Source organism: Saccoglossus kowalevskii, chromosome 8 (assembly GCF_978046115.1).
Source record: "Saccoglossus kowalevskii chromosome 8, keSacKowa6.1, whole genome shotgun sequence".
Lineage (NCBI taxonomy): Eukaryota > Metazoa > Hemichordata > Enteropneusta > Harrimaniidae > Saccoglossus > Saccoglossus kowalevskii.
The window spans coordinates 24,082,263-24,099,366 of record NC_140648.1 but is presented as its reverse complement, the minus strand read 5'-3'; the positions used below and the strand labels follow the sequence as shown (position 1 = coordinate 24,099,366).

The following is a 17,104-nucleotide window of genomic DNA, read 5'->3' as shown; positions in this document are numbered from 1 at the left end:
TAATAGTGCAAGTCGCGCCCAGGTCAAACCTCATATTCGTGATTTCCATTAGAAGAGCGCAACGGATTGTGAGATATTCAATGTTTATCAACACAAACGTCTCACATACGCGGCGCGACGACTACCGTTCGCGTGTAAAATATTATTTACATGTTTTTTTACATGAAATTCGAACACGCGCTGCGCAACAACCACTGCGCCTTAATTATTTACATGATTCCTATTATTGAAATGTACACCTCTGACAAGAATTTGGAAATTTATCATGGTCTTGAACTGTATTGAAAGGTAAGACAAAGAGACATACAATGTTGATGTAACATGTCAACGTTTTATTTGATATTATTGTAACAATAATGAATGCAACATGAACTGGTATATTTTTTTGAAAACATGGCAGTTTTTTTTTTTGGGGGGGGTATCACAAGTAATGACTACTTTACCAAATAAAAAACATTTACAATTCATTAAGATCGTCGATTGCTGTTACACCTTAAAAGAGAAACTAAAAAAAAAGTTTCTTGTGGGTAACTAATACTGCACAGTGGTGTAACGGACTCGACTGGTGTATATTTCAAGTAAACAAACGTCTTACATAACACCAAATTTTTCAGCAACATTTCCGCCAAAAACGTGTTTCTGCAAGATTGTACGCTTCGTTTGTACCCGGGAGATCCTCAAAATTCAAACAAGAAACTGGTACGGCACAAAATCGTGAATCGCCGGGCTCGAAGAACAATTATAACTATAACGCACTCAATCACGTTTTATGGCAAATATAAGAAGATTCTCCTGGCTAAATATAAATGTACACAATCAATTCAAATCGTTTTGACTGTACATACGGAGCTAACGGTCTGATAACGAACAGGTTATGCTGTCTGTCTGTCTGCATAAACAACTCGCATATGATACCAGTAAATGAACGGCCGTAATTCAAACACGTACATATGTTATTTACAGAACACACAAACCGACCACGACACCCAGTTTAAATGTCAAAGGAATAACTGAACGGCGACCTAGTACATTCGAAACCAGCTCCCCGTCAAAATGTCCAAAGACGGTGGTACGTTATAGCAACCGGTAGTGTATGCTTCCGTCGCCGCCATGAACCTATAATATTATAGTTCGAGGCATCGTGCAAATTGTGAATATGCCTCAGATGTATGTGTAAATGCTTTGAAAACCGTCAACTTGACAGAAAATGAAGGGAGTTTAAAATCACAATATTACAAAATCAAAAATATATAAAGTTAACTTGCTCAATATGAACCCAATGTAAATCCCATCCTGGAAATAAAATACATAGTGTAAATATGGATAATACAAAGTTGTCGAGTCAGGACTTATGAAATCGTCTAACTAGCTTCATAGGTGCACACCGTTTTCAATGTGGCTGATGGTGTACTGCATTTTGGTATCCAGCTCATTTGCGTTCTGGTCCTTTTCTTGAGGCTCCTTGCTGCGCGACAAGTCAAGGGCGCCACCAGAGTATTCATTGTTACCTGTATCTTTAACCAAGTCATTCAATATATCTTTGACCCCGGCTTCCACGACGGGTTTTTCTTCTAATTCTTTTTCACAATTATCTTGACCAAGTTTAGTTGTGATCGAATCCTTTTCTAGTTCATTTTGGTGTTCTGTATTTTTCAACTTCATCTTTTTAATTACGTCATTTTCTTCTTTCGCGCACTCCTCGTTTTTCCCGTCAAATTGTGTTACATTCGCTTTGCGCGGGTTGTCTGTTGCCACGGCGACATTGTCCTGTACCATTATAAGTTGTTCTTGACGCGATTTGAAAAACCCAATGTCCGTGCTGCTTTCCCGGATAGTGATCGTGCCCCTCAAAGTTGTCACATCCGTGATGAATACATTGTTAATCGTAATCAAATCAACCTCGTTTTTCGTCTGCCAGTCACTAATTTGCGTTAAAATCCTCCTTGTCGGCGACTTCGAAGCGCCCTCTGTCCGAATACATGGCACTTCATTGGATTTTTCAGATATGGCCACGTTTTCTTGATCTGACGAGATATCAACACTTGGGCTCAATGGCTGGCAGTTGAGTGACCTCTTGTTGACCTCCTTTAAGTTAACAACGTTATTGTCGGCACATTGAATTCTGCGCAATTTCAGGCGTTTCCATTTCCCTGAATGTGAATTGTTGGCCCGAGAATCGCCGAATGACGTCATTATAGTCTCGTGTGGCATTTTAACATCAGGGTTCACTACGCATTGGTCGTTATTTTTTTCGACATGAGCATTACACAATTGAAGGGTGGTATGGGTTTGACGATTTGTCACGGCCACGTCACACGTGTTATCTGGTGTTGTAACAGTCTGCACCTCACCTCTGACTGAACGGTCGCCGCCATTACAATGTACACTGAAGCCCACGTGCGCCGTGGCCAGCTGGCATACATTCTGTGAATCAGACACGCCATTTTCTATTCTTTTCATACCTCCCATATGTTCATCGGCACCGCCCCCGTCCTCGCCTTGTATCACCTGTACACGGATGCTACTACTATCGTCATCGGCCATTCCCTTGCTCCCCGGCACAGCTGACACCATGTCATTACCGCTTTTTGTAACACGCTCTTCAATAACACTCGACATGCGTTCGGTGGTATCCTATACGGGGGGAATCGAATACAAAATACGATAGATAAACGTATACAAATAACAGATAATGATCTTGGGACAGAACGTTGTATAGTTTTTGAGTTTTAACTTACATGGCTGGGGTTCCGTCTTTTTCTTGGTCGCCGTCCTTTGCGACATTCGCCAAATTCACCCTGGTTTCTGTACACATTCGCAAAAAAACAAAACAACAATTTCTAAAATACGAATATATATGTACATGTATATATCAACAGGGATCACAGAATCATCGTATATTCGACCATCACGCAAATTTCACGCCTCTGAAACGTGTCCTTTATTTACAATGAAAGCGAAATAACAATTTGTCCAAATGACTAACTTATTGAAATTATTCACCTCTCACTGTAAAATTCAAATATAAGCCTCTCATCGAGAATGTTCTCTCTGGGTTCCCATGTGTTATACCTACATCGAGAAAAAATACATATAATATACAATCATTTTAACAAATTCTTCACAAATTAATAATAAAATAAAAGTAGTATACATTAAAATGATTGACTTACTGGTTCGGCCAATCTTTCCACTTAACCAGATACTCTATCCTCCCCTGTAAGGAAAAAAAAACACATACCAGGTATATTAGTTGCCATACGACCACGATCGGAGCAGACCAGCGGTCAATTAAGTATTCACAGCCAACCACATGATGCGCCGCTACTAAGTGAAGTGTGCGTTTACAGCGGTACATTGAACCTACCCGACGATATCGTTTCCGTATTATACGCTCCACGGCGAACACCTGATCTCCTAGTTCTGATAACTCCATGACTTCGAACTGCTGTGGCGGCTTTACGTCTTTACGACAGCGACTGGCGTGTTACACAGGCTGTGTACGAAGACTGCCTACTCATGTAAACCAATATGTACTGCGTGCTCAATATACAGTGACTGCAACGCAATGCATATCCCATAATAGGCGTGACGTCACGGCGTGGATTGTTTGTGTCATGTATATTCCTATTACTGTTACTAAGGGGACCATAAGCTGATTCATCACCGTCTATTTTCGACGATTCCTCCTACATATCACCTGTAAATCTAAGAATAAAAAAAAAACATAAATCATACAATTAAGAAAAATATTTCTTAATAATGAAAGGAAAAAATCGTCTGCTTCTCTGTCACGGCCGTCGCGTTTATGAATGAATGTTAATTTAACCCTTTCCCACATTCAAGAATGAAGAGGAAAACCAGACACGAAAGAAAAAGAATTCGTCTCGGTGAAACATCGATAACTAAACCGCAAAATTAGAATGTGTGTGAGGACTATTTTGCGGTTTCGACCACTCAATGACTCGATTACACGGATACAAAAGAGTTGACCTTTATTGAAAGTTCAAATCCTCGATCATGACCGATGTTTCAATGATAATTCAGCCGAATAAACATACTAAAACACTGCCTGCTAATTAACGGACACGTTTTATACTTACTCCTACTCGTGCCGATTTTCGAATTGGCAAGACCGGTCCTGTTCTTACTTGCTCCTGTATTGTTTTCAGTGACTTGTTGTTTTGTTTTTTGTCGCGCAATGTCCCTTTCACAAAATGTAAAATAAGTCTCTATGTGAAATTGAATCGTTAACTAAAACAATACATACGTACCCGCAATAGTAAGATACCTCATTTGAATAAACATTAATTGCAGTGGGGTTAATATTTATTATACATTTATTGCGTCGTTTGCATTTAATAAGAATGGCATGAATCGGTAATTTTCAAATTATATGTTGCGTTTTCAAAGTTCTTGGAGGAAGACAACGTGTGGGCAAGAGCACTAATGAGCTGGAATGGCGCCAAAGATACGAAACATGTGCAAAGCCAGTGCGTATCATGTTAAACCTTTGCTCTCCTGTGTCCTAAATTAATTTAAAACTCATGGGAACAATTCAAAATCAGTCTGTTTTCAGTTTAACTGTTGAATGCATACACACAATTCTAGTGCACGTATGATAAATATGATAGGTGTGGTGATGACCAATTTGTGACGTAGTTTAAGGCGTCGTTGTTGACGCCCATCTTTATGTGTGTTTTGACGAACCGGACTGTTTTTTTAAAGTTTTCCAATTTTAATAAAAAATAATTTCATGACAGTGTCTTCCGCGAGTACTAGTATATATTGTACACCAGCTATTTAAGCCTTGTTGTTTGTAATAGTTGATTCCACTTTGAGGGAGCTGGGGCAGTAATTTTTAATCAGTTTGTTTCGAAATGTGAGCTGTTTTTACGGCGCTATATTATCAATATAATGAAAACCACTCTCCGTCTAGCATTGCGTCGTAGAGGAAATTAAAAGTAAACAATACGAAATGTTAGAATTAGTCGTTTTCACTGTTATTCTATTTTGGTGAAAAGAAACTAATTACGCGCGTGATGTTCTTCTGGATACTCATAGCGCATCGTTCAGTTTATGTGGGTTTCGAAGCCGGCGGCATTCTCACTTTCCATGACAGACTCAAGAAATCAGCTGTTCATCATCGTCTTTACGGTCTTAAGATTGGCTAAAAATGTGCCGAGGTTAGTTTTAGAACCTATCGCAGTGCCAAGACATACTAAGGAGTTAACGCATACTCAGCTTATCCTGTGATCGGTATCGACACGGCGATGAATCATGCGAGTTCTTAAGATCTGCCTCCAGTTGTTATAAAAAAAATCCGAATCACACGTGACAAAAACGCTATTAATAGTGAATCACGCGAATTCAGACAACGCCCTGTCACGATGTTATTTCTATTTCGCTAATAAGTATTAAATAGCTTACTGACTAAGTCGCTTTGTGTAAATATCACCGGACGATTCCACGGACCGCCGCGTGGTGCAGTTGATCAACTATATAATCACACTTCTGATCGAGAATGTCATATTTACTGTAATAGAATCTCAGCATCTACGTAACGAAGTTCATTTGCCCGAAATTCAAGCGCGCGCTGCGCGACGACCGCCGCTCTTCAATTATTTTTGTTAGAGCAGCATCAATATAATATATCCAATTTCTTTTTTGATAGAAGACAAAAACGAGCTGTTCCAGGTGGAACGTATTATGCGCGATTGCCGTTCGTTTGAGACAATTTCCATAAAGGGATAAGAAATGAGATGAAAGTTCGAATACCATAAATAAAGGCAATTAAAACATATAATGGATTTCGACTGGTGAGGTCGAATCAGTTATTCATTGTAAACATTACAGTCGTAAATCATAGCCCAGTCGGTTGAACTTTCAACTATCATCCAGCGTGCGTGTCCGTTGACACGTGGACTAGTGCCACGAGGAGAAAGATTAGAGATATTTCCACTCTCAACAGAATATAATAATTTATGTCAAAACCGACTGTTGCCTACGTCAGGACGACGAACTGAAGACGGTTCGTTAAGTTGTGTACATGGAGTCACACTTGTCACGTGATAACACGGTCACGTGACTTGGTACTAATATATGGTAGAGTGAATAAATGATTCATTGGCCGTCTTCGTGACCATCGTGGAGTTATTTGTACGACTGCTCCATAAATTCTAGATAATTGATGTTTCTCTTATCGCATTGTCTATCTCAGCCATACGAGCTAGTTCGAGAAAATGCGGAAAATATAAAAGCACTACGAATTCTTGATATCTTGCTGAGCGAAAGTTCCAATCAAATAAACGACCAAAATTGGGGTTAGTACCCGAACATGTTTCCATAGCACCAATTTCTTTGTGATTTCCTTCATAATTGGCGTTGGTGAACGGTGAATTGGCGGCTATTTTAAATTTTGTCACGTAATCACTGTTCCTAAAGTAGCCGTCCCATCCTTAATAGTGAAAATATGAAACTACCATATCACGTTTTTGTCATGCGAAAGAATACGACGGGTGGGGTAAATGAGAGAGGCGGGGTTTGGTGTACGTCGCCATTTTAAATATTACGCGTACGCTAGTTAATAATTATTATTTTATGTTTCAAATCCCAAACCATGGCAAAACTCTTGACATATTGGACCCTGGCCTACAGTGGCGGATCCAGCAAAATTTATTGGGGGGGGGGGGGGGGGCAAGCTTCGCTTAAGATATACGGAGCGAAAATCGCAGAGAATATGAGAATAATCCAGATGATATGAATCGTCATGCGTTTGGGGGGGCCATACCCCCCCCCCCTGCCCCCCTCTGGATCCGCCACTGCTGGCCTATCCCAAATCCTGCCCAAAACTGTAAATCCCGAAGTATTACACACTTGTGAAATGGCGTTGTTATGGCAGGACTATTATGCACCCTTTTACTACATCAATGCCCGAAATACACATCATATTACGTAGTAATTCTGAAGAACTTGGTAAGGGATTCCCTGTTTGAAAACTTGTTGGGGTGGGGGGATTTGGGGGGAAATTGATGTGGGTGCAAACAACATTGAAAATACCGCGACGATTCAAAATGGGGAAACGTGTATAAAAATGTGTCATCGGCGTTTGTGAATGAAGTATTTGTTACAAATTCCCCCGGCCCTGATTTAAAATGGGAAACACCAAGTCTATTTCGATGTGATGTTTTGCTGATTTCGAGTTAATATGTCAGAGAGCCGACGGAACTCGGTCAGCTAATAACTGAGAACAGACTACTCTTCGCACAAGACACAGATTTAACAATCCATGAAAACGTTGATTTTGAGACATCTACCACAGACTGTTTCTATAGTATAAATTACTCACCATTTTTCTCAAAATTTCGTTTAGTTACATATCATATGTAGTTATAAAATGTTTATAGTTGATAACATCAATAATTATAATAATAACATTCTTAAAACAAAAAACTGTTGTAAATGTTCTACCCTAATTTATTAGGTGGAAATCTAGTATTTTCTATCCATCTTTAGATAGGCACGATGTAAAATGAAACGAAAGGCGGACTATGAAGTGTCAGATTTCTTGGATTTCAATTTTACCGCGCTCAAAACCTCATTTGTCCATGTCGAAATTAGAGAGATTACATTGTTTAATTTTTGAGCTGTTCACAATTGCCCATATTAGGGCATCGCGTTACCGTGACGTCATTGCTACTCATTACATCAACAGACGACAGAGTGCTACTCTGTTGCGTTCCATCGGCCCTGAATCTACATGAAATGTTGACGTTACAATCAGCGGGGAAACATCCTACAACTGTGTCCCGGTGCTGCGTGATTTGTAGCGCAAAAATAAAAGCATATTTTATACAAAGGAATGAAAACAAAGCAAGTACTAGTATGTATTAACTTTAAACACTCGTTTGCGTGTCGTCTTCGCCCCATGGTTTGGCGTTGTTCGCATATTCCCGGGCCAAGGTCTACGTACCAGCCGGGCGCCAGTCAGGATTTTGGGCCTATACAAGACAAAATAGGCGATATAACCACGGTATAAGCGTATAAAGATGTATAGTCGGCAAAACGTAGTTAAAAGACATTTGAATTTTGAGTAATTTGGCTAAAAATCAAATCTGAAATATGCGGCGCCCTGCGCGAGTTATACTGATCGAACGACTCGGAATTCACTACAATAAACCCCATCATGCATTGCTGTTCGAATTTTGCTTCGGGTGAGCGCTAAACACAACTAACTCGTCTAATACCCGATGCAGTGGGAACATGAGTAAGATAGTGGCAGTTCTATTGTGTTTTTTAATGTAATTTCTATCTTCTTCCAACACGAAATTTTGCGTCAACGCCAGAGATTTCAGAAAGTATTATATAACAACAATAAAATTGCCACTGTTTGGGCAGCCTAGTGTCTACTGTGTATCTCAGACTAAGCTGAACAAAAAATAAATGCTTCACATCGAACATTGCAGTTGTGAAATAGTATATTTTTGATCGTCTAACCTCAGACAACTAATTATAAGTTGTCTAAGGTCTAACAGAGAATCCCGCGAATTCGGGGGCTTGATGGCACCCTAGGATGCTGGAAACTAATTACAACCCAATCCACGGAACTGCTCGGCGATGCTCGACAAGGAGATCCGGAAAATACCGTACCTGTTGCATTTGAATTTAACGGTGAGTGGCTTTTGTAGTGAGCAGCTTTCGTAGTGAGAAGGGCTTTGTCGCAGTAACTGGTCCTGGAGTTAATCTGGAAATACCATCTTTAGAAGCCGTTAATTTGTCCTTTTATGACGTGTGCAGTTGCTGTGGCAGGAGTTCCCACATAAGACCCATGCTTTGATATTGCCCCCTAGTTTCTTACTTCGACCAAGAAACATTTAACCATACTACTTAGTGACATTACATGAATGGTGTTGCGGAAGGAGCGTTGAATATTGTTCATTGTAATTAATAATCCCCAGAACAATTTTCCAATATAGATAAGTGTCATAGTATCACGAACAAACGTATAACTCATTCTCAGCAATGAAATAAAGATATGTATAATGTATTGCAATAAAACAAATTAAACAACAAAAGGGAAATTGCAATATAACATATTCCATTCAGTAACACTTCAGTGTCGTGAATGTTCTGATGGAATTTGTTTTGAACTGTAAATAATGGAAGATGTATATTAGATAAGAAAATGTGATTTGTTTTGGCGATAAATTCAGAAATATGGCAAGGTATTCCGGTTTGTTTGGAATGTTCACAGTTGTGCTCCCTTGCAACAATTAACAGATATAAATAAGTCTTGTCATGTGTGGAATTCCTTGCCATATGCCAAATACGTAAGTTAAATTATTTGTATACAATGCAAAGTTATTGCAACACGTTTTTAAATAGGAAATCTGTTGAGAACTCTTCACGGTGGCTAAACTGAGTTGGATAGTTATGAAAGTATTAAACATATACACATTTAGTTTAGTTTATATCAAGTTTGTGATGAAGATAATTGTTTTCTATTCCTGATGAATGAGTAGTCTGACATACATTGCCTTCAGTTTTGTTCAGTTTACAAAACTGTAATGTAATTTGAATTATCTGAAATTGGTCCTGTAATTGTCTTTTTGTAATTATTTAAACCTGCTTGATGAATTAGATAAAATGTAATTACAGTTAAACGAAGCGAAAATATAAATTGCATGTAAATAAATGTGATAGATTTGTTATAAATATATGGTAATACTATTATTACTAGAAATGCATAGTTAACTGCACAAACATAGCAGCAATGTGGTACTCTGTGTACTGTGTACTGTGTTCTCCAGCATAAATATCGGATTGTTCGGAAGCATTGTAATGCGAATTTCGTTGACGCTACCTTCAAGGTCTACATGTTTTTCTGAGAACCATGTTGAATATGTCCCGGACCGTTTACTTACTTACCTGTCAGTGTATGACTGGTATATACAAAATGATACCAGGGAAACGTCAGAATAGTAAAAACAGGTCAGTTACCAGTGTCAAGAGAGCCATAGAACCACAACAATCTGTCACCCATCGTCGTCGACAGCAGCGATCACAAAGAAATTGAGAACGGCGAGTGTGGACACAGACAACATCGGAATGAACATTAAAAACAGCTATCCCGACCAGAAATCGAAAATTCAATCTTCATGAGTGATGTAAATGGTATTTCCATCTATTTGCTTCTATTCCCACTCTCGATAAAATGTTCAAGTGTCTTTACGAATAGTGACGTAAACATGAAGTCTATTTTGTGTAGAGGACTATTTATACAGGAAACGTTCCAGTAAGGGACTGTTAAAGCTGTTCGATTGCCATATCAAAATCCTTGAATAGAACATGTTATATATTCATCAAAAACAGCGGTGCTATGTTTCTAGGCACACATGGAACAAAAAACAAAAGAAACCCTCCGATACAATCGACCTGCGTCTTTGAAAATCTAGTCTTATCGCCCTTGTGTTTCCAAGTGAAAAAAGGTCGAGGTCAAAAACGACCGATTTTCACCCTGTCTTCTATGATTTCTTTAGTTATTTCAGTCCAAAACTTTGGGACGTGAATCGTGAAATAAACATAGCGACAAAGGTCAAAACATGTTTATGCTTATTAATACGCGTTCACCATTTGCAATAGTTGAAACATTTTTTTTTAATTTCCTCGGCAATAGCTATGTAAATCGGGACCAAAACATTATCGGTAGATTCCAAGGACGTTAGTGACAACCAACAAAACGCGATTGAAGGCAAATAAACACGTGAAGCATCAAAAAACGGTCTCACATCGTGGCATAACCATTGTTTACCCTTGAGGGGAAAGGGAATTACTCGCTTATGAGGGTGCCCGTAAGAGTGTCGTAATAACGAGGGTGGGAACCGTGTTTATGCTATGAAAAAGTGAAGACCCTGAACGTACTTTTATGTACTTTTGTAATTTTTGGTTTGGTTGCCTAACGCTTTTAGGTTTATGTGTTGCAAGTTAGAGTGAGCATACCTAAGCGGCCGTCCCTTAGCAAATGATTTAGCCTATACATTTTCCTAGTCAAAATTACGAAACTATCCGCTTTTTACGCAATTTGAGAAGTCCGAATTACTAAACGAAGTACAGAACGACAAAGCTGAAATATCCAAGAACCAACACATACCAACAATTATATCTCAAAAGTAAATTTTCCTGATATATTTTAAGTCTAACCGGACCGGAAGTGAGAATTTGTTACTACTCTACCCAAACATATTTTAGTATAAGGTAGTAAATGATAATAAACACATCACATGCAACGTTAAATAAATACACTCTGTAGATACAACCACTTTCATCAGACATATTTTGCTCATCCAGCTACTACAACTTAGTAAAACTTAGTTTATATAAATCCACGACAAAAAGCATGACGTCACAGTACAAATACACATCCTTTGACATTCAAATCGTGGATGACCTCTTTCTTTTAGATTAATACTTCTCGAGTCAAAGAGCATTCTCCCACTTCGGATACGTACATCATGCTTTGACATAAATACACGCATGGGTAGATCAGAATAAAATAATCCGATCTATAATAACTGAATACATACGCTCGTGTTGTAAAGTCATGTATGACCTGACCGGGAAAGTGTTCATACATAATGGGCACAAATTAATTTCAGTAGATATAACCAATTTTAACGGCTCCAATACTGTTAGATGATCCATGCTTTACGTAGGCGTAATATCGTTAATAATGTGCCTTTATTTTCAATTATAAAACAGTATCATATCAAATTGACACAGTTTCGACTTTGAAAAAACATTATTGATTATTGATAACTTTGGTTCTAATGGAAAGATTTCCTGTATTTCTATCAATCGACCAGTTTTATTTCTAATTAAAAAAAACACACAATAAGGATGTTTTCTTGGGTATTTTCTTTTGGTGAAATTTGTTCAGCATTTGATGCATCGCTGACAGTGGTGAACTCTGTGATCGCTAGGGCATCATCGTGGTGGGTGGAATATACGAGATAGATATTAATACAGAGCATAGTCAATAATTGTTCATTGCGCTGCGCGTGGGTGAGTACTGTTGAACATAATGACAGGATGTAACAATGATATATATATGCAGCACGTATCATGAAAACATGATTAATTAGCCAACGTTTAGGCAGAGGCCCTTTCATACGTTTTGTACATCAATTTGATCATATCATTTGCATAATTATATTTTATTGTGAATGATTTTGAAAACGTGTTCACTACAGCGACTGTAAAGCAAATCAAATCAATTGTTACACCTTTCTCTATGTCATTAACATTTAGGATAATGTATACTAATATTTCAATGTAAATGTCCCAATAGCAGCTACACGAATTACGTGTGAATGCTTGCTGACCCACAGACTTCAAAGTAAGTTCCCCGTTTCACCGAATATACCGACAAGCCAGTCTTTAAACACAATTCCTTGCAAAATGTCCGGGTTACAGTGTGTATTATATAGTTACGGTTATGATAATGTTAACATAACATGCTTTTGTTAGAGTAGTCAACTGCCACAACATACCATTCTAAACTGCAAACCGTTTGTGTATATTAATAAACGGTCTCTGATATATTGTTTGTCCCCCCCCCTCTTCCTCCTCATCGCGCACGTTATCTCAATGGTCATCGCATTGTATTGTCACGACAAAGTGAAACACATACAACAATGATATTATTATTTTATTGACCGATAGAAATGAACTATATCAAGTTATTATACATTTTCATTACAAGCCTCGGTGAAACAAAACACATCTTGTTACATTACATTCAATCCAGTCGTCAACTGACGGCTGTTTTTCCTGTACGTGTCTCTGAATTAATTTAATGATCTACACAATACAGTGTAACAAATAAAATCAACGAAAAAAGCGTTGTTTCCGCCGCAACGCTGTCTGTTTCACCATTTTGTTATAACCATATAAAACAAATATTTGTGGCTTTTTTGTAGTGTTGTTGCTTTTATTCAACGGATTTTTGGTTTCTAGGTCATCGGAGACAATATCCCGTCTCAATTGTTGCATAGTTCAACGTCTTTATCGTGACAATGAGGTCAGACGAACCGTAACACTTAGAAAAACAAATTTCTTGCCGACGGATGTCAGATTTAATTGTGATTAGGTTTCAAGTGACAAATAGTCAGCAGGAATAAATTGTTTACACGAGTCGTGACACTATATATAGTATTGTTGTAATCGTATTATTGTATGGGTTCAACGTTCGCAAATGGCGAACATTTTATATTTGAATATGGGCAAACCGCCATTTACAAGTTAGGTCGTAAAATGATATTTTTTCTATAGTAGTCGAAAATGGTTTTGTCAACACTGTCAACAACAACTCGCATAAGGCAGGTCATTATGACACAGTGGCCCTGAAGATATAAATTATTTTCGGATAAATTAGTTTAGTCGTTATTGACGACATAAGCCATCTCTCCGTCCATGTTTATTGTGCGAAATATGATAAATAGTTTTTTTTTTATAACATTTTATAACAATCGTTAAAGTTAGATTGGATGTTACATGTATAACTGAATGTAATATTTATTGAGTCTAATATTAGCTATTATCCACGTGTTTGTCGAACCAACATGAATCGCCCACCCCGGTTCGTGTGACAATGTAACCAGTGGGTAAACGCCGAAACATACAGCATATAGTGTCGTGCATGATTACAAACCTTGAAAAGCTCCACACATGTTTTGTTTTGTTTTTTGCTCCACGCCCACAACATATATAAAATATGGATTTAGTCCATATGCAGTAAAGTGATGGGGGTTTCGATTTAAAATAATTGATTGTCGGATTAACTATGTCGAATGTCGTAGAAAATAAATTCGCATGGAATTAATTTCAAAACATGTTATTGTCATAGCACATGAACGCATAGAACGAAGCTATAACAATGCATTGACCAGGTATGGAAATAAATAACTAACAATGCGTGCATATGTCTGCAAAGTATATAATCAGGAATTACTTGTTGACAAATATGGCATGCGTAGGCTACTTACGATAGACGTCTGACATTTTAACTAAATGGGGAAGGCGATGGTGTGGGTTTGTAAATAGTTTGTTCTGGTGAATTTCCGCTTCGGATTTCCTCGAAAGTTCACAGTACCCACAATATTGTTGAAACTATTTAAATAGATGACGCTTAAAAGAGAAATGACGCTTTCAAACTGTAACACGAGGCTGTTTCAGCGAAAAACTTGCCTCCTTGGAATATGTCATGGGTATTCAGACGAATATAGTAATTGGTTTTACAGAAGTCGCCAATGCCACTCACCAACTGAACTACCTAGAACTGACTTCTGATGGCGGATGCCACATATGGAGCCGAAGGTGTTCTTATCGAAACATCTGACATCAATTCATGTCAGTGGATCTCAAGGTCGGTGTCAATCGATACGTCTTTCTCGCTGTTTTTTTATTATGTAATGTCGCGTTTATGTCGATTACGCGTTGTCAATTGGTCAATATACACTTAGACATTTGACCCGATGGATCGATTATTTTTTTATTAGTTGTAAGAATAGACTCTAATTATCGAGATAACGTGTTAGCCACATTTATATTTATTAAATATATTTATACTTCTCAGTATGGCTCTGGCAGTTGATTATTTACACCGTTAATGTATTCAATGATGTTGCCTAAACTTTTCAACGAATCACGAGTATACCTCATGTGACAACACTCTAATTACGCTCTGCTTCCCTCAATAAAACAATCGTTAAATAACGAAACCCTCGATAAATTTGATGTTATCTATGATGGGAAAGTTTGTACATTTTGGGGCGTGATGCTCTAATTGTTAGACTTGTATCGTGTTTGTTTTATAAGTATTGCTGCATGAGCATCCGTTAAGCGCTTTCATCGTATTTATATTCGTCTTTAATTGCCATGACTGAACCTGTTTGTGAAATAAATAACAAATTATGTGACCGACAAAAATAAAGCGCGAAAACATAACATGTAGTATGTTGAGCGAAAAGTACTTGAGTATAGTCCTATGAACGTGTCACTAATATGTTCGAGTCTGCTGATTCATTCAAGTTTGTAGCATACGCCTGCCTTCATGCAACGCCCAAATCTGTAATTCGCTAGAATGACCGAGATTGTATGTGAGCTATACCAATCTCAAGTGTCCATGGTACTAACACTTGTTTACAGTGTTGTGACACTTTACTAAAATGTTGAATGCTATTCCCCCTCTCCCTTCACGAACAAAATCAACTCGGAAGATACAGTTCAGATTTTACGCTAACGTAATGTACAATAGGCATATTTAGGCATATTTTCTGTGAGAAGACGAGGGGATGACATCATCACGTATTAATGTATACAACATAACTGGTGCAGTGTGTGGATATTATGAACCCATTAGTAAATGTTTAAGTTGAATTAGCGCCTCTCCTCACAAAAAAAACAACAACCCGGAAAACAATATCAGTTAAATCACAGTCCCTCTATTCTCTAGAGGGACTGTGGTTAAATGCAGTTCAGATTTGTTTCGTAACGTATGTACATACTTAGTATTTGAGTTTATTTACTGTGAAAACACGGGAGATGACATCATCACGCCGTGTGAATGTACACAATTATTTAACGACTATTTAATTTTACTTCACATGAATTGACTATCAACACAAAGCGATGTTTGTAGCGATGACTAATACAATTTTTGCAGGCGATCAATACAGTTGTTAACACATCTAATGGAACGTGCTTTCACGGTGTTGCAGAGAAATCGACAGGACGTCCCCAGTCCAACCGGGAGCGGTACTGAATGACCACGTGTTTAGACATCGATTACTGTAATAAACATAGGCAAAGAAACAGAAAAAAGTTACTAACCTGGCAAGTATCGTGTGAGTTTGAAACGAGCGAGCTGGTGCCCAGAGAATAGTGAACAGGAAACTGACAAAATCAAATCACGTGATCAAAGTTCGCGTGACTAATTCGTGACAAAAACAGTACATCCTTTTGTTTGCTTGTTATTTGCCAGTCGTGATAATGCTGATTTTCTTCAAAAAAAAGTAAACGAATCAAACGTATGAAATAATGACGTGACGTGAAGCGTCATCTTCTTCGTGATTGCATCATGATTATAATGTGACAAATTAATCATCGTTATTATGACGTAAGAATAATCGCCGATTCATGCTGATACGCACTTCCGTAGAAGTAATTATCATAACACAATCCCCGAAATCCAATTAAGATACACAGGCCCAATGGTATAATTTAAAGAAGTGACGTCAGGTATTTTGAAAACATCCTGAGAACACTGGCGATAGAGAACATCTAGATCCACCGTGACGTATGAAACGGGCAATTTTTAAAAACTGAGTCATAGTCAAGAAATAGTAATGAGTTATCGACTTCAGTCAAGTGTTTTTGTAATAACATCGGGAATTGGTGAAATCTTGATTTCACTACAAGTTTGTATTTATATATTTATTTATTTATTTATTTATTTATTTATTTATTTATTTATTTATTTATTTATTTATTTATTTATTTATTTATTTATTTATTTATTTATTTATTTATTTATTTATTTATTTATTTATTTATTTATTTATTTATTTATTTATTTATTTATTTATTTATTTATTTATTTATTTATTTATTTATTTATTTATTTATTTATTTAGTTAGTTAGTTAGTTAGTTAGTCAGTCAGTCAGTTAGTTAGTTAGTTAGTTAGTTAGTTAGTTAGTTAGTTAGTTCCTTTTTGATTCTACGGGTAAATAATAAATCAATAACGACTGGACAGTGAGAAATAAAACCAAGAAAACCCCGCGGGCAGGCCAACACCAAGTGGCACGGACAATGGGGGAATCAAACCCCCCTGCCCTGTGCCATCGGGATAACAGTCATCCGTTTGACACATTTCTCGGTTCAAAATAAAAACGATTAAACGATTACAAGTGATTAGTGGAGGTTACAAACAGGTAAACAAGTGACGAGAGGTGAGTAAAAGACATGTACGACATTGAACAATAAAAATAACAAACGGTTGTACACTCAAATAATTACAATTCTAAAAATACTTAAAAGTACAATAA

General features: G+C 37.5%; 1 protein-coding gene across 1 annotated transcript; it reads right to left on the bottom strand.

Moving 5' to 3' along the window:
* Nucleotides 1-311: 311 nt before the first annotated feature.
* LOC100368899 (uncharacterized) lies at nt 312-15,910 on the bottom strand. Its single transcript, XM_002737451.4, has 6 exons — nt 15,889-15,910; nt 3,368-3,708; nt 3,174-3,217; nt 3,004-3,072; nt 2,739-2,805; nt 312-2,634 (listed from the first exon to the last, which is right to left on the bottom strand). Exons 2-6 carry the CDS (start codon nt 3,434-3,436, stop codon nt 1,372-1,374), a joined length of 1,512 nt encoding a protein of 503 aa, XP_002737497.1. The 5' UTR covers nt 3,437-3,708; nt 15,889-15,910; the 3' UTR covers nt 312-1,371.
* Nucleotides 15,911-17,104: the final 1,194 nt, after the last annotated feature.

Excerpts from the sequence above, each read along its gene's own strand:
- LOC100368899 (XM_002737451.4), bottom strand. The coding sequence starts at position 3,436 with ATGGAGTTATCAGAACTAGGAGATCAGGTGTTCGCCGTGGAGCGTATA. Across the intron at positions 3,073-3,173 it reads TGGAAAGATTGGCCGAACCA|GTATAACACATGGGAACCCA; the intron begins GTAAGTCAATCA and ends TTCTCGATGTAG. Across the intron at positions 2,635-2,738 it reads AAAGACGGAACCCCAGCCAT|GATACCACCGAACGCATGTC; the intron begins GTAAGTTAAAAC and ends CCCCCCGTATAG.